General features: G+C 41.9%; 1 protein-coding gene across 2 annotated transcripts; it reads left to right on the top strand.

Annotated features, from left to right (window-relative positions):
• The first annotated feature begins 331 nt into the window (after window positions 1-331).
• LOC131666188 (uncharacterized) lies at window positions 332-5,949 on the top strand. 2 transcript variants are annotated; one of them, XM_058938620.1, is made up of 7 exons: window positions 332-470; window positions 908-1,194; window positions 1,483-1,944; window positions 2,020-2,594; window positions 3,014-3,340; window positions 3,889-4,092; window positions 4,925-5,948. In XM_058938620.1, exons 1-7 carry the CDS (start codon window positions 456-458, stop codon window positions 5,227-5,229), a joined length of 2,175 nt encoding a protein of 724 aa, XP_058794603.1. In that variant the 5' UTR covers window positions 332-455; the 3' UTR covers window positions 5,230-5,948. The 2 variants fall into 2 exon arrangements, with proteins under 2 accessions (XP_058794603.1, XP_058794602.1); XM_058938619.1 differs by having other exon boundaries at window positions 401-513; window positions 4,925-5,949.
• The last annotated feature ends 13,012 nt before the right edge of the window (window positions 5,950-18,961 follow it).

Here is an 18,961-nt window from a genome sequence, read left to right as displayed (position 1 = left end):
GATGCTTTGTAGCCACATTTCTTGAATAATTTAGTTTTTAACACTAAAACTAAGGTTTTCATTGATCAAATTATAAAGTATTTTTTATGGAACATTAAATTTCAAGATCCTTTAGAGTCTTTAACCACGGAAAATGATTTTCCATCCTTGTCTAACTGATCGCGAAGACTAAAATGCAAAGCCACTTATGTCACCTTTGTTTTCAAGTGTATAGTCGCTCGCTTTCCGAATAACTCGTGTCATATAGGCGTCTAATTAACCAAGAAATTGGTAAAATTTGTTTCCAGTAAGTTGGTACTACGTCAGCAACTGATTTCTCTTTGCGTCTAGGCTTGTGTTTACACCACGTGCGTTATGCGTATCGAACAAAAACATCTCCAACCTGCTAAGTGTATCAGTTGCGTGATCGAAGCCTGAATGAATTCCAGAGTTGATCGTTTCGGAAATTCGAAAAGATGGTGACCTTGAAGGTATTAATATTTTCTATCGTTGCATATGGATTGTAAAAGTAAGGTAAATTCAACGTTTTTCATTTGCATTCTGTGCACTGAAACCAACCTAACGAGATAATAGTGTTCGAGTTTGAAAATTATACGTTAGACGTTTGGGATTAACAGGGAGCAATGCAATGGAAATGAAAGAGTGCTAATTGTGGGTGTTTTTATAGCGTCTCGATTGCTAACTGTGTGCTTTCTCTAGTATCGATATTTCCATGATCATATCTATTGATTTCTTGCACTTGTCGAAAGTAGAGTCATTATTCTGTGCCAACGTTTATTTTGATTCCAACATTCGCGCGCCCTCAAATCATAACAGCCATCGCGAAGAAAAAAGAGCTGACAGGCTCTTTCAGTAATCAACGAAACTCAAATTCTCATGGAATTAAAAGTTATCTGGCTGTTAACAGAACAGCAACAATCGGTGCCGCTTCTGCAGCAAAGTTTTCTGCTGCTTGAAATGTCGTGACGCCCACGAGAGCAACAAACACGCCGATCTCAATTCATCCAAACCCAAGTGTCCGTTATGCTTCAAGTGCGACCTTCCATACGATCCTCGGCTCAATTCTATCGACGATAACTTGGGTAGAGCTCAATTTGTATGTCATGTGGTTATCAATCACCTGCCGCTGAGGTGCAAGGTTTGCGGCGATACGTTTGACAGCAATCAAGCCTTTCAGAGTGCTGAACCTTGCAAGTATGTTCAATTCTTTGAACTCGTTACTTTTTAAATTTCCTCAGAGTAATTTCGTAAAAATTAAAAAATATTTCAAAGTAACCTACGACCTTGTAGGACGATTGTCTTGAATGATTTAGTTCAATGAATAACTAAACTGATTGATGAGAAGCAATAGCAATATCAAAGGCTACCACTAAAGCGTTTGCTACGGGAATGCTTCGTTTAGATTGGGCGTTGTTGACGATTTCATCTTTGAATCGTCTAAAATTTGAGGAAATCGATAAATCGATTGTTACTATTTGACAGAGGCCCGATAAAAAAAGTAGCAGCACCGGTGGTAACAGCAAGTCCAGTGAGCAATCTTCCATGCGACAATAATAACAACAGCGACATCATCCCAGTGGAAAAGAAACTGCTATTGACACCGCAATACCACATCGAAGTGAACGCCAGCGAGAAATCTCTGGCTAGCGCTGGCTCCTTGCACCTCAAGAACCCGGAGAACTTTGACTCTCCTCTGGAGTTGGCGCGGCACACTAGCACGCCTATGCACTTGAGCGTCGTCGGTTTGCAGAAATATCACGGCCATCCGCCTTCCGTTCCGGAATTCGATTTGAAAACACCGTCATCACAGAGAACCTTCGACACCATCGGTAGTTCCTGGGGCTCAGCAGCTTCCGTCTTCGAGTCGAGATATTTCACCGCCGAAACTGATGGACCTTCGCTCGGATCGGCTATCGAGGGCAGCAACAATTCCACCAACGCCCGGTGAGTAGGCAGTTCCATCGTAGTTATTTATCGGCAGCGCGACGCACTGACCTGAGCTGATGCTGCTTTTTTCAGCGACAACCAGAATATACCGACTTGGACTTCACCCGTGTTCCCGATTTTGAAGAAACAGCTAGAAGCACAAAATTCAGACGCCGATTCTCCGAGTACCGGTTCGAATTACCGAGTGGAGCGGAGTATCTTGAAGTCTGCTCTGCTAAGTCGCATCGACGACAGCCACGGCACTCCTCGCGACTCTATTGAAAAACGAGTTCGCTTTTCCGACCAGTTCGACACGCCAACTTCGACAATTACGACGATGTCGGATGCTAGTGCTTGCGATAGCGATATCTTCTTTGAAGCTCGTGAAAGCCTTGACGATGACGAGCAGGCTGCCAAAGATTCGCCAGTTATTAAACAGCTTGAGCAAAACAAAGTCGAGAGAGTGGCCGCTGATACCAGCGTAAGCAACAGTAAAATCAATGCTTCGGCCACCTCGTCTTCTTCGAGAGTTCTCATGATGCTGCTTGTCGAAAAGACTGACAATGCCAAGGGATTTTCTAGTGTCGATCTTGCTCCTCTCATTGATTCTGGCTTGAAAAAGCTGGAGGAAAGTGCCAATTTGAACAATAATTCCAGGACTGACAATGGTATTTATTGCATTGTAGTTCTAATTTTTGTCATTTATTTTTAAACACAAACAATCAGCTTTACCGGCAAGCGTTAAATTTCAACATTCATCTAATGAGCTTTTACGTATGGAATTAAAAAAAAGCTTGAAAAGATTAATGATCACATGTGAATTTTGCATTGGATCTGTAACCAAATAATTTTTGTTCGATTAAAATCAGTTTTATGATTCCTCGACGATTTTGTTGCATTGCGCTAATTGAAGAAGAAATTATACTTTTTTTTTGCATTAGATTGTATAATCAAAATCTTAGCATTCTTGTTGATATTCTTTGATTCGCCCCATTTCCGAAGCTATGCTTTTTTTTTAGTTGTAGTAATTTAGGGTAAGATTCGCAATCCATTAATCGATCTGGTTATAAAATTTTCACATTGACAGGCAATCAAGGCTCGAGCAACAGCGGCACCGTAGCTAAGTTAACCACTGAGATTACCAGCTATGCTCGTCAAATCGATGGTTCAATGTCCAAACCTTTGAAAGGCTGTCGTCGTCGAGCATCGATCAAGGATACTCTCATAACGATGAGCGATTGCATCGAATGTATCACACCACCGTCACGATGCAATCAGCAGACAGTTATGGATCAAGAACGCGAATGGATTAACAAAGCCGATAGCGTCGTTAATGCTGGTGGTGCATACAAATCCGATGGACTTTTTTCAGCGATGGCACGCGTGGTGCGAAGTGCACTAAAGAAGCTGCCCGGTAAAACTCTGCTCGCAGCGATCCTCGCTTTTCTATTCTAAAAATTGCGCGCGCAAAGTATCTCGCGTGGGAAGAGTTGTTTGGAGTTTTCTTGGGCTTTCGCTAATTAGAGTTCGTTTATGTAATTCGCAATATACGTTGTATAATTAAAGACACCTATATATGTGTACATCAGTTATGCTTTTGCAAAATAAATCTTTGTAGCTTCTCTTCTGTTTTACCTTCATTAGAGGAATTTTGATATTGTCGCAAGTTTTTCAACGATCACAATGTCGCCGATAAATTGTCGATGCGAAAAATGTTCAATCGACAACTTTTCCCCGCACCAGGTTTATATATGCAAAATTAAGCAGTGCTCCGTGGTGAGCTTTTATATTGATCGCGTCGTTTCCACACTTTCCCTGCTGCACGTACACGCGAAAGATAGAGAGAAAGTCTTTATCGATCAATGACGATAGGACGAGCCGCGTGCGTGCTGGCTCGAGGACTGCGACCCACTAAAGTTACAAGTATGTGAGGCTTTTTGAATTCTCTCTTTTGACTTTCAGCTGCGGTGACCGCGAGGAACCTGTCGCGCGAACCTATCCCACTGAATCCAAACTCACCGCCTACCGTTGCTCCTACTGCTGTCGTTGATTGTCACGCTACGGCTACTGATGCTATTGCACTCGTTCATCGTTCTTCTTCCATCAAGAGACCACGTGACCGCATTGATTCTCTTGATGAGGCTGCAACTCTGCGAGACTCGCCAGGTACTTGTCATCGACGTCTTCTTGATTACTGTATTCCATGTTCCACTTGGCGCATAGAATGTTGGTTGCATTAACGTGGGAATTTTTAACTTTTATGAGTCTAACGCGAGAAAATAATTAGAGATCCTAAATTGGGTTGTAAAATCATGATTTACGTTATAGTTGCGCGTTATAAACTTGATTTGAAGCTTATAATGAAAGTTAAATTTGTACGTCGCTTAAGTTCCGTTCACACACCAAAATGGGTATTATTATATTGAAAACAACAGTCCGTTTTTTTTGTATTAAGAAATCGAAACCACATTGAAATTAACAATTGTCCAGGTATTAAATTTGCGGTGTCAGTGTTCTTAGCATTTCTCTCGTAATTGAAAGATACATTATTTAGATTATGAAAGTAGATCGTTCCAGATCATTAAAAAAATTTGCTTCGATCAAACGAGAGAACAAGTACTATTGAGCCATAAAAAATTACAAATTTCCCACTAATACCCAGTGCAGTGTTCATAAATATTCAGCGATTTTTTGCATCAGATTAGCAAGATGACGAAACGATAGCTCCAGTTACTATCTAAATCGAATGAAACTACATCCTCGTTTTTTCGTTTCGAAGTCGTGAATTATCTAACTGAAATAAAACATTACACCGATAAATAGTCACACATTAGCAATGCTAAGCTCAACAACAAAGAATCAGATTTTCGACAAAACCTGCACAGCAGCATATTGTTGTCCCTCTTTCTGCACACCGTAAAAGCGCGCGCATGCAAACCAACTTTCATCTTCGGAAAATCCATTGTTCGCGACTTTCTCCCTCATTGCATTGTTACAGGAAGAAACAGCGGCGTGAGCAGCAGCATTAGCAGTAGCACTCGAGCTAACATCACCACTATCCAAAATACCGCAAGTATGAACAGCGAGCTGACGGTAACGAGTCCAGCGGCAAAACGTCATCGAGGCTGGTGTCGCATTCGAGCACGCGAGCCAATTGCTCGGATGCGCGAACAAGTGGTCGCAGCTTCGCTCAGAGGTTCATCTCGCGAGACTCAGAGATTCCAACAAGGTGAACTCAGCATCGGAGATACCTTCTTGCCATTACCGTCGAGAGCTCACCAAAGTACTCAGACCGAGGATTAAACTTGCGCGGTTTATCGATCCAATCGGCTTTTTACATCCGGGGAGTGCATTCTTGATTAGCTTAAAGGATAAAAGATTGCGCGTATCCGCTAGTTACAACATCGCGTACGTTAGACTAGCATTTTTATCAAAGATTTTTACGTTTCTTTTTGTACAGAAAAATAATTTACAGATGTATGTTTGTTACTCTTATTATTAAGTTATCGGCTGAAAGCGAAAACATAAGACTGCAAGCATTTCATTGTTGCGCCTGCATCGCTTACAGACGAGATCTCCGTAGTATTATCGCAAAGTTATGACTATGTTTTTTTTTATAATAGAGAAGATCTCGCGCGACTGATTAAGCATGTGTTCCGCCCATCTTATTATATTTATGAAAACGTCGAGGATATGTTGAAATGTAGAATCGTTTTTATCGTTATAATGTAGTTGTCGAAATGTCAGTGGCCCTGTTTAAGTACACACCTCTAGTATAAGACGATAATAAAAATAAATTTCGAAGAGTCAACCGCTTTCCTTTGGACTTTGAACAACATTCTCGCGTCAACAACGACTCGTTGCTCGCGTGCTCAAGGCTATGATTAAGCCGCGCGCACACACACATTATTTAAAAAGTCGTGTTTCGTAGCCGTCGCATTGAAAAAAAATCGAGCACTCTCTCTCTCATGCTTGGTACTTAACGTTATTTAATCGTCTCGCGAGAGTGGCGCGCCACGGAAAACAAGCGGCGTTCGCGCGGCGGCTGGCGGCGGCGGGGGAGGGAGGGGGGTGGGGCTCCACGCTGCCGCTTAAAAATTGCACAATCGATCGTATCTTACGCTTATCCGGGCAGCACACGCTACTCGTTCTAGCGCTAGCCATCATTACGCGCCTCTCGCACGCGTCAAACGTTGACTGCAATTCATAATTTCCGTAAGTCATTTACAAACGCTATGCGAGTAACTTACGTATCTCGATGGTTTTATATTTTATTTATATGGTAAAATCGATACTCGACAGGGTGTGTCACACGCCCATGGGTTACAATGTAAGCCGACAGTGTCAATTTGCAATTCGAAAGGTTCTATTACAGATGTCTCTTGGATGCGTGAACTTTATTTGCATTTTTATTAAACAATTTCCCGGTTCCGTTAGGTTTCCGTCTACTTAGTTGACGTTTAGCTGGTCCTTTTTATGTAACAATTACAAAAGTTGCCCGAAGCACAAGGGTAGCTTACAATTTATTTTTCATCCGTCAAGATCCATTCCAATTGTATCACAGTTAATAGGCTGTTTTACTCTCGTCTTCTAAATTCCGTTTGTTACCATGGATATACACGCATCCTACACAGGCGTGCAGCTACGTTGCATAATCTCTCACTCTCCCATCCAAGATTCGATCTCGCTCGGTTCAATTATCCCGCGCTACTTTTCCACGGCTCCGTAACTCCGCGGACAAAGAGCTTGCACACGCTTGTGCTGTTCATATGCAGTGCACTTTCACGGTGTTGTCGCCAAGCCTACGCTGCTACGTGCAAGCGGCTTTTACGCGGCACTCCCTCGCTCTTTCTGTCGCTGCCTTGTGTACTTGAACTTGAGCCAGACGCGATGCTTCTCGCAACATAGCGATTTTTTCCTTGGCGCCTTTTCGGTCGATTATGTAACGGATGGATACATGAAAGTCGCGGTCGTCGACTTTGTGGAAGCTCGTGAAAATAGAAAATGTCACTTAGATTGTAGTCGGCGTCTACGTCGAGTGCTGTCGCTCGAGATGTCGGAACAAAAAGTGGACTGGAGTTTGTTCCTAATAACTATGGAAGCTACGTTTGCTGTGGGGCCGCGCTTCCTGTCCGCGCTCAGCTTTTTCCTATGTTTCGAGAATGGATTGCCCGCTACGACTACGAGCTCTGACAAAAACACTGTTCGCCATTATAAAAGAGCATTCGCAGCCAATCGCTCATTACGTATGCATGTAGCGCTTTTACCTGCACTCGTTTCTCGTGGTTGCCACCTCATCGGCTTTTTGATGCGAGTGTGTGTCTTATATGATGATATGTTGTTCAATGCCGCTCTCGCTGAATATATACGTGCGCCAGGAAAGAGTATATTTTCCGCGAAAACGCAATTTTATTTACGCGCTAATGGTTGTATATATTACCGTTTTATTCTCGTCTTGAAATTGAAGATAGTAATAGTACTATTTTACGAGTTATTTTAATACACTTGCCGCGAATATAACTCGTTAAATTGACTAATCACCTTTTCATGTTCGTACTTTCAACAACGTCAATAATTAAATAAAAAAACACCTGCTATTTATCGACCATTCTTGATAATGCTTTTTTTTCACGTGCTCGCGTGACTCGTTAAATCTTTTACGATTGGATGTTTGGAACTGCGCTAAGAAAAGACACGTCGTAACACTATTCTAGATATAGCTTGCAAAAACGCATTAAAATTCACATTTTGTATTGGAAAGGAGAACTAGCCAATAACGGAGTCATTTTGAAGTAACTCACAATTAGAGCGAGAATAATCTGCGTAGCACACTCAAAGCTGCTATTGTTGGAAATCGACTCGCATCAAACTAGCCGATGCTTAACGATCAATTGGTCTCTTTGAAGTTTCTCTTTAGCTCTCTTTTAGCTGTCAGCGCTGAACGCTTAAATTGGTTGTTTCGGCAAATCGGATCTCGATTATGGACGATCAAGTGGGCACTCTTCGTAATGCTTTTGCATTATTGTATATTCACTGTCACAGGCTCTACAATTGTACACATTGGCTAATACAAATTCACAAGCTTAATTGTCAGCGTTCGTTTTTTTGCTTCGATTGTAATTAGTTCGGACACTGGATCGCCGTGTAACTTTTTATCGATAACATTATAAATATACAGGAAGTTGGATTACGTGTGATTCGCAACATGCGTTTAACTCGTCGATCGCATACCTGTCCAATATTATTGCAAGATATTTTTACCTTTCTCTACTCCATTAAATTATGCGTGGAGCCACTACATTGTCATCTATTCGGCGTTGAAGAACTTGCACTACGAAAATTTACAAAGGTCATGCAATTTGATAAGTTCGTTTTAATGAATTACATTGACTGAGTTACCTATATTCAAGATTTAATTGATTAGAAAGTTTATCGATTGCAAAGCTTTCAGAATATGCAATAGCCAGTGGCTTCTCTTGTTAAGCCATCTTGTATCATTTAAGTGGTTTATAAATTTTTGAGCAATCGACCGCACCGTCAACCGAAACTTCATAGTATACGCAACTATGATCGCCTATATCATTAATACGCTCGATCGAATGAAAATGATAAGTCGATCAAAATCATCTTTAGGCAAATAAGTGAAAAAAAACAAAAGTTTTACGCGTATTTGTAACAATGAACGACACTTGACTCTTATAAATCTCAAGATGAAATTTTGACGAGTATCAATCAAACGACTGCGAGAGGTCGTTTTGACACCTTTTAAAGGCACATTACGGGACTGAACGAAATCGCTCATCGACTGATTACATAAGTGAAAACCATCCGATGGAGATGCACCGTGGAGAAGAAGAAAAGAAGAAAAAGAAGAAGGAGAGACACTTTCTCTTGTACGAATTCGCGGCTTGTCGGGACGCGATATTATAAGCTTTCTCGCGGGTCTTTTGTCTATATCTCTCATCAAGGGAAAGATCAGAGAGTTGATTTCGAGATTTCGCAATCGCCTGACAGGCACGGCGCCTCGGAAGAAAATTAAGAGCGGATATGAGAGCGATTTTACGGCAAATGAGCGACGTTAACTGCAGTTCTCAGGGCTATAATAACCTTTTAGTTTGATGATCGCACGCGGAGAGGAAATGATTTATAACTGTTTTATTGTCGGGGTGCTAAATTATTAATGGCGACCGGTGGAGATCGATTTGATATGGGCCGTCACGTGCTGGATACCTGTTGAGCTGCGTGAGTTGTTACAAGCGCTCGCGCCAACCCCGTTATTATGGTAATGCCAATCCTCGATTAATGCGTGACAATGTCACACGACGACTGATTTTAGGTATTTGCAGAAGAAGCGATTCGCCCGATGAATTATTGCGACGTCAATGGCTCGCGGAGGGAGTCGAATGAGCGAGTCGAATGAGATTGAGAACTCCAAGACTCGGCAGGGCATGTGAAAACTTAACACCCTCGCGCGTTGCCGCGAGCACGCTCGGTGAAAAGACGAAAGCGCTGTCATTACAATGCTGCACCTGGCGCGGTGCTCGCGTGCACGAGCGCAGCGTACGTGGGATGCATGCGTCGCGTACGAAAAGGCTGTAGCGTCGAAAGGAAAGATGTAAAATAAAATAAGGAGGCAGCGGCGGCGCGCATACGCGCGCGCGAGTGCGAGCGAGAGAGAAAGAAACTGGAAATGTCTTCCTTTCACCGGACTATAAGACTCGCTCGAGTCGAGAAGGTGTACGGCGTGCGAGAGAGGTGGAAATGGAAGAGCAGCCGAGAGCCAAGCTCTATGAAAGTAACAGTCCTCCCTCGGGTGTGAAACTCAGTACGCGTGGATACGCGAATCCATGCAAGTCGCACGAGTGCAGCGGCAGCTTCCCTCGAGAAACAGCACGCACGAGATTACACTGCGTCTCCTCTCCCGTAGCGAGTGATTCGAGAAGTGTTGGCTTGCACAGGAGTAGACGTTGTACGTAGGATGCAGAGAGCGTGAAAAAGCGGTTGAGGACAAACGACTGGCGAACGAAAGCTGATACGAGTGCAGGACTACCGGCGCGTCACGCGCCTCTGCCTCCAGACAACATGCATTGGGTAAGTCGTCGCTCGCTTATGGGCCGCAACACAAGTGTGCGTGTGTATTGTCTTCGCGAAAACTCTTGGATGCGTTATAGCACCAGCCCGCTGCCGAGGCGAGCGCGCCTATTGCACAATTTTTTTCACGCGAAAGTCGCACGCATTCCACCATCTTACGTATGTGCCTGTGTTCGTGGCGAAATTTCGATGGCTATTTATCTTTCCATCTCTCGTCGCTGTCGCTTTTAGCGCGGCAATCATTTTAATAATAATGTGCATCGAGGGCATCGTTCCCGTGCGTCATATGTAGCCTTCGAAGGATTCCAAACTGGTAAACTTGGTTATTTTTGGCAATTGTCTGATCATTTTCCGCCGCAGGATAAACTCCCTTTCCTTCTAGCTTCGTTAAGGAAGCTGCTCGATCGATGACGACGTTTCTTTCACAACGGGTCCAAAAAATTATTATTTACACATTTTTTCGATCGCAATATTTGCCTTTCCTTGTAACATCAATTATTGTTTGATGGTACAATTGTTTACAGCGGCAGCAATTGTTTCGAAAGTCAACATTTTCTATGTAAATTTACGAATATACATTCTCTTCGGTTGGTTTACCGCGAGCTAAGATCGAAGGCACGGTCATAGTGTTCAATAAGACGTTACGAATCATAAAAGTGGCTCTATGCCGTCTTTGCCATGTGGTTATATAATGAGAGAGAGAGAGAATTTGGGCAGCATATTTAAACTCTAAATCGAAAGTTTGAAATTCAAATTTCTTCAGAAAATTTATGTTTATACCCTCTGCGAATTCATCTGGCCCACTCATCTATACTCAGTTTCGACTTTAAGTTTAAGGCTCTTTTGCGTCTAGTACATGTCTAGTACACTTTATTGACGCGTGTCAATATTTCAGTGCACTATACAATTACAATAAATTCAGCTTATTTCTTGGATGTCAAACATTTTCTCTCGTCGATATTTCATTTAAAGAACGTCATCCGCATCAGCGTCAATTCCATTGTATTTAATAATTTCTCTGGCGCTTCTGCCTCCCGTGTTTCTACTCGCGGCGTAATTGCGAATGATACTTTCTTCATTTTCACCGCGCTCTCGACAGGCTGTGTATAAAATTTTCCATGATAGAAAAGCGCGCATCCGCGTAACGTTACGTCATATTCAAATTATTTTCTTTTTTCGAGCCTTTTGGGTTATTCGAAAATCGCGCCCGGTGAAAGTGTACCGCGTCAGGCCGTCGTTGCCATTCCACGCAAATAACGACCGTGACCGCTGGTCCGATTCAAGAGCAACCACGTTACATAGAAGAAGAAAAAGAGCGAGCATCGTCGTGTCGGCATTGTTATGTCGTCGATAAGCGTGCGAAAAAAGAGCTGAAGCATAGCGGCGCATCAGGCGATCGAACAATTAGAGAGCTGCGCGCGGGATAAAAGCGAGGTAAAAGCGAGAGAGAGAGAAAGCTAGCATGAATCTCGCGTGTCAAAGAGCCTCCGCGGCAGCATCGCGGACTGACCTTTACGGCAGGTGCGCGCGCGATTTGCAACTCTCCGACGAGACGAGATTAAAAATATGACGTGCCGCGATGCGAAGTGAAAACGTCGAGCAGCTATCCTTCGGAGTAAATGCGCGCCTTTTTACTTTTCGATACATCCTTAAATTAGGAAAAGGAGTTTTTTTTCGATCCTTCTGAGCCAGTCTATTATTAATTTTCAAATCACCCTTCGCAAGATTACCATGAACAAACGAACGTGTTGAGTCACACATATAAAACGCACATTTGATTATTTCTTACCGCAAGTATTCTTGCCAGCTAGCTGGATTCTTGTTAAAACAATTTTTTGTGCGCGTTATTTCCAACAGGCATCGTCAAAAGAATCGGTAAACTTTACATAGATGAAACGGGAATACTAAAATGGCCTTGGTTTGCACTGGTATTTATGCCAAACAGATTTTTAAAAGACATATTTGGAAAGGATAAGGTGGCTGTGGTAAGGAATACTATTTTATGTCAAACCATTTAGGTGGAACGCCAGTTAGGAAGCAACAATGTAGATATTAATCGTTCACCTATATTACTACCTAATTATATTTGCGTACCTAGTTCCAGCTGTTTCGATGAAACGCAATTCTTATCTCGTCGATGAGAGGATCAAAAGGGAAAGACTTGATCGATTACCTAAAAATCCGTTTGATGAACGTTGCAGTGAACCGCTTGGAACAACAAGAATGTCTCTAGCTGTTCCGAAAGATTGAATTAACTAGTGGTATAACGATTAAAAGTGTTTGTTTATGTAAGAAGATTACGAGTTGAAGAAAAAATCTGGTAGATTAGCGAGAATTGATGGTTTCTCAAGCCAATTTGCATACCCTTGAGACCCGCATGCAAATTGACTTGGCGTCCGAAAAAGCTGTCTTTTAAAATCTCAATTCAGTTGCGATGGCATCTTGCTCTGCACTGATTTATAAATCTGGTAAAAATCGATTTTTAACTGTCGATAATGGATCTTGACGGCAATTTCCCCTCTCGCGATTTCATGCCGAACGTCGAAACCTTGCCACTTTATGTATTAGAAGCAAAGCCGAACTTTTGTGAAATTGGTATGAGAGAGAGAGAGAGAGAGAAAGGTACGTTACAAAACGAGGACGGTTGCCGGTTAACCTTTGTGCGAACCATATAAGTCATCCTTCGATGGTTGGAATCTTATAGCGCAGCAAATTGCTTTTCAGCCTTGAAATTTATTATATTCCGCCAAATTGGGTATTTTGTCTTCTGGTGTTTGCTTTTGCACGCGTTATAATCGCCTACTCTGTTATATACTGGCTGCTAGAATTTCAAGTGGTTTGACGCACGAGAAAAAGAAACAAGTGGCCGATGAGTGTGTAGTCCCACGAAAAGAGGTGCTGGTAAACTGTGTGTGGCAATAGTACGTACACTTGGCGAGCAATAGGAATTAATCATTTCTTTGTTTAGATACTCCTTATATATATATATATATATATATATATATATATATATATATATATATATATATATATGATAATTATCGAGCAAGACTTTCGAGTTTGTTTGACTTTCATATAATTTTATTAAAAACGTAAGCTATCGAAGTAAGTGGTTCGATGAGGGCGAGTAATGAAAAATGAATGCAATGAATTCTTCCGCCCTCTTTTCGTAAAACGACGCGTTTTTAGTGAATAAAATCGAAAGGCAACTCGCCGACATAACTCGATCGGAGAAAGGTATCTAAATTTAATTAATACACGATCATTAAACTTCTGGTGAAAAACGTTTGGAGGCTTTTCAAATGGAAAAAAGAAAGAAGAAAAAAGGGAAAAGCCAGGCGACGGCGGTGGCTCGGTTTCCGCATATAACCGCGCGAGAGTAGCAGCGGCAGTACGTCGCTGGCATAACGAAGCGCGCGAGCGCTGCGACAGACAGACCGCAAACGGAGTTCTTGGCCGATTGATTAACGGAACGTGCTTGACTGGCGAGAGCATAGGTTTTTCAGTGTATATCTGTGGCGCGGCACCACCAACAGAGAGAAAGAGAAAGACACGACGCGAATTCCTTCTCTAAAAGTAAAAGGGAGCAAACAGCTCAAACGTATAGCATAGTAGTAACCGATTCTCGCTTCCTATATATATGTACGAGGCTAGTTTACCCACATACCATGTCGCCCCATGATCGCATTACGAAAATCCCTACTGGTCGCTCACGATAATCTCCGATCGATATTGCTCTGGATAATTCGCGCAAATTGCCAGCCGAAAGAGCACTATGGGAAAATAGCTGGCTATTCCGGTGGAAAAACGCGAGTGGCTGCAAGGTATTGCATAACGCGTGTTAGCTGTAATCTATATATTAGATTTATTAGGGATGCATGCACGGTGGTGCACTTTCACGAAGAATGTGATTCATCGATGTGCGCATGTGTACCGACGAAAAAGAAAAGGGCGCCACGCCCAATGAGAAAACGTGCTCTCTTATCTCTCGTGCGCTCGATTATTTAGACGTTACGGCACATAGCACGAGCGCCTCCAAGCATGTTTCTTTGCTCACTTGCATTGTCGCTCTTTTTTAGCGCTGAGCAGTACAGAGAGGGTGAGAAAGCGCCTGGGCGTTGTTCCACGACCCGACCCAACAAGACCATTGTACGTTGTGTGGGTTATAAATCCGCCCGACGTTGTTTTCCCTTGGTTCCCTCGTTAATTAGAGAGAAGGAAAAATTCAATATCTCTCTCTCTCTCTCTCTCTCGGCCATTTGGATTCTCGCTGTCATACGGAACTTGACGCTGGCGCAATGAGCGTTAGTTTTGAACGATGGGAGATTTCTCCATTTTTGCCTGGTCGGTTTACAAACCTCCATTAAACAGTTTTACTGGGCCGCGGGAGGTACGGAATACAAAAGACTTTTCTTTATGGCGATTCTATCGCATGAGCTTACTTTGAACGGAAGCGTGGCATTCGCCACGATAGATCAATCTCTTTTCCAGTCTGTTCATTTGTATTTGCTCCGATCGATGTCTTTAATGCACGCACGACATATTTATTGAAAATTTGTTTATTTTCAATCGATTCGACTGCTTTCTAGTCGAGATTGTATTTCAAAAAACTTTTTCAAACGACAACTCGGTTGGCTACCAAGGAATTCCGATATAGCTCGAGCAAAAGTAATATTTGATTTTTTCGAACAGTTATGATATTTTATTCGATTCTGACCGAGTAACTTTCCATTTGTATATTCTCAAAAGCACTCGAATTTAATAAGAAAAAAATGTAGAGTGGTTCTCAAACAGATATAACATCCTCTGTCGCCGAAAAATCCTCTTGCCAAATATAAAAGAGCTTAGCGATATAAACGACAACCTTGACTCTCCATGAGTTCATTGCATCTCCGGTGAGGAAAGGTTAAAAAGAAATCGTGCTCCTCGGTCCCGCACACGCACTCCGGCATTCCGGTTTGTGTATCACCCACACGTGGAGGTTTTAACAGCCAAAAGCCAGGCATGCATTTGAATGATCTTTGCTATAAAGAGAACCGCAATTCCGTGTGTCATGCTGGCATTGAAAATTTACAACTCTCTCTCTCTCTCTCTTGGCTGCCTATGTTCTCACACGGCAAGCAGTCTTGTAGGTGGAAGGCATTGGCGATGAGGCTCCTGATGTACATGGCCAATTTCATATATCCGATTGCAGAAGCTTATACACCCGCGTATACCTGCGCGTGGCGCAACATCGATGCTAAATAAAGATGTAGCCGCACCACGCGGCGGCCGGATCCGATTCTAAATGATAATGTTAATTTCACGGGGCTTACGACAGAGAGCGGGACGCCTGCAGTAAGCATACAAAGGATTAGCTATCGACACCGTGTCGCCGGCTGCTGTGCTAATTAGCGTTAAAAACACGTGCATTATGCGCACGCCGCGGAGCGCAATTTACCTTTCTCGCGCGAACAAAGGCCAATTTCTCGGCGGACGATGGGGTGCTCGAAGATGGAAAAACGAAGAAATTCAGCCGATTTAATGAATAGAGTCATTAGCGTACGTCGTCGACAGGCGGCCAATTAGTTTAGCTAAGCAAATCCATCGCACTCGGCGATCTTCTTTAGCGGCGGGCTGCCTGCTTGTCATTCACTCGCACACATTGGCCAGCAGCCAGCGGGTTCTCATGATTCGATGTATTTATAGAAGAAGCTCGGCGGCATCCTCGACGCGCGCTGACAACTTCTCGTAAGCAGTTACGTCTTTCTTTTTCTCGCGCACTGCCTCGCCGTGAAAGCGTGCCTTTCTCTCTTCCTCCCCAACGCCCCGCCTGTCCGGCCCGTCTGTGTATGCATACGCGACATTGCGTAACGTATAAATCGACTGCTTTACCCACGTGGTCCGTAAGCGACTTCTTGCGATTACCATTTTTCGACAACTGGTTATCGACGTTCGAGTACGTTTCTGCCGTGCACGCGAGACTTTGACGTGCGAGGTCGATAAAAATGTAATGCGCGATATAATCGATTGAGTTACACGTCGATGTCATAAATAATGCGTCGTTGCCACGGTGAAAGCAGATCGCTTTGAAAAAAAAGTAAATAAACCATCTCGCCGACATTTTTCAGTTACCGAAGCCCATTAATATTCATCGTCGGATGATTTTATACGCGAACCGCGCGCGAGGGGCGATAAAGAGGTGCGTAGTCGACGATTATCTGTAATAGAGGCGAAGAAAGTCCACAGTTATTACAGCCGTCGACGGCGGTAAATAAAACGAAAGTTGGAAACACACGTGTAAGAAAGCTAAGCCCGTAGCGCTCTCCTCTCAAACTCTTTCCTGTTTGTACCAGCGGGAGGGGGGGGGGGGAAGCTCCCCGTGCGTGCGCGCGCAAAAATTGAGTAAGCTCTTGATGATTTCGCCAAATGGGTTCTTTAAGTGGCAAACGTAAAATTTTTTTGAAAGAAAGTAGCTGAATGCCATAGTCCCAGCAAGATTTTATAGCTTCTAAACGCAGCGGAAAATGCGATTTTTGTTTATGGTGCTGTTGTACTTCGAGGTAAATTGTTATTTTAGGCCAACTTTTATCGACACTTTTTCGAAACAAATAAGCTTGCTTTTCTTTGCGTTCTATGCAACACAAGTAAGTGTCGAGTGTACTTTCTTGCGGACCATTAACTAAGCATGCGGTTTTTTTTACTCTTCCTGCAAGAATGCTACATGAGGTTTTTAATTTCATTCCCGAAGGAAGCAATAGAAATAAAAATGTCTTTCATTTGACATTGTTTCAATATACTCCTAGCAGCTATAATAAAATAGAAAATATCGAATCAAGATTAATTTTTTCAGAAAAATCAAAGAATTATTCTAACTTTCTTCGGTAGTAAAAGAAGCTTTATTGCCAATTACGATAACTTTCTTCTTTATCGTCTTCCCTGTACCTACACTTGTGTTTTCTTTCAATACACAAACGATTATTCGTAATGATTTATTGTGTAAAAGGTCGATTCTTTTGTTCACTATAATACCGCTATTATCCAGATAATTATGTAAGACGACAGTTGAATTTGTTTAAGCTAACACATTAAATTAATTAAATTAAAACATGTACTCTTGTATAAAAAGAAATCGATCGAACAATACTGACTAAACCGTTCTTCTCGAAGTATCCGTAACAGGAACCGACTGGCAATCGATTATGTATCCTTTAGCCGTAAGAAAGTCTACCTGCTAATGAATTCGTCAAACGCGCCCGTCCGTTATATCACTGTATATCATTATTGCGTTAATGATTCAGTCTTCCGAGCAGTGGACGATTTCGTTGACGTGATTGTAACTCATTTCGGAATATTTCGTCGATGAAAGCAGTGTGCGTCAGTGCTTATAATACGTACTTTCGACGTCGAAGAGAACCTTTCAATGTTAACGAGTAGGAAGATTTCGGTTCGTTGATTCACGAAAGATTTTCACATATAAATTCACGTCACGGTTATTATTCTCATATGTGAAAGGTTTCCTGTCCGATGCCGCCGAGCGCAGGAAGTTGTGCATACGCAAGATATCCGGGCATATCCTTTCCTGTGAGAAACTACTGCAATTGATTAACCGATTGAATTATAAGGATAATCCACCGTCTTCTATACAGCCACTCGAACATTCCTTGCATCTTAATTTAACTTTCAGCTGTTGTATATTTTCAATGACACTGTTATCTGTTAATCGCAATTCAATTGTGTAATGATGTGTTTCGCTGCATTAACAATTAATTTTTATCTCTTACTTTTACAGAAGGCGCTTGTCGGATGTAAAGTTTTACTGTTGATCCTGCTTACAGCGTGTGCAAAAAGTGGTAAGTTTCTTATAGGAAACGGACGACTGATATTACGAATTAAATTTTTTATTTACTTTCGTTTCATTTTGACAAATGGCATCGTACTTTTTGTCCGCAGTCGTGGACAAGTCCACGACTGCAGGCGTTCGTAGGCGGACATTCGTTTCTTTTTATTTACTAGGTATCAACAGTGAGAGTCAATCTATATAATAATACATTTTCTTTGAATCGTCAATTTATTATTGTATTAAATAATCCATTTTCTTAGAGTTGTCAATTTATCACTTCCTTATTATTTTCATAGAAAAAAAAAACCAGTAGAAGCATCAAATGGACTTTAAAGCTTGTAGTTTCGTTTCTCTGAGCAATGAAATGTCGTATAAGTTTCTCCGGAAAACTATTGAGGTGACTGTCAGCGTAGATGCACGTGCACCGTATAAAAATAATTGACTGGAATGTTTGTAGCATTTTGTCCGGCAAAATACTTGAGCGCGTGCTACGAATTCACAATTTAAATTGTACTCACTAAGACATAAAGGGAAACTTTACAAGTCAGTCAGGAAAAAACATTTTAAAGTGCGCAAGGACAGGATAGGCCGAGTGACCGGTTCATTAAAAAAAAACGAAAGTTATTATTTTGTGTAAAATATACACAATTACCTTTTTTATTAGCAATTTTATTACGTCAATTATTATGCTTGAAATGCAAACAGAGTTAGGAGTGTTACTTGTATAATGGCAATCATATTTTTCATTTTTTTAAACACTTTTTCGATAGATGATGCAGAACGAAGAGTGGTCTGTTATTACACAAATTGGTCCGTATACCGTCCCGGAACAGCAAAATTTTCACCACAAAACATAAATCCTTATCTTTGCACTCACCTGATCTATGCGTTCGGAGGATTTACGAAGGATAATACTTTAAAGCCATTCGACAAGTATCAAGATATTGACAAAGGTATTCTTGCATTTTATGTAATCAATATTTTCGGACGTGAATCTATTATTTATTTTTCAATATCAAAATAATTAATATTTTAGGTGGCTATGCAAAGTTTACGGGTTTGAAAACATACAACAAAGACTTAAAAACATTATTGGCCATCGGAGGATGGAATGAAGGTTCT

This window comes from Phymastichus coffea, unplaced genomic scaffold, assembly GCF_024137745.1.
Source record: "Phymastichus coffea isolate CEN01 unplaced genomic scaffold, Cenicafe_Pcof_1.1 PCOF00057, whole genome shotgun sequence".
NCBI classification, from domain to species: Eukaryota; Metazoa; Arthropoda; class Insecta; order Hymenoptera; family Eulophidae; genus Phymastichus; species Phymastichus coffea.
The sequence above is the reverse complement of the archived record's forward strand: the minus strand, read 5'-3'. Positions and strand labels throughout refer to the sequence as shown.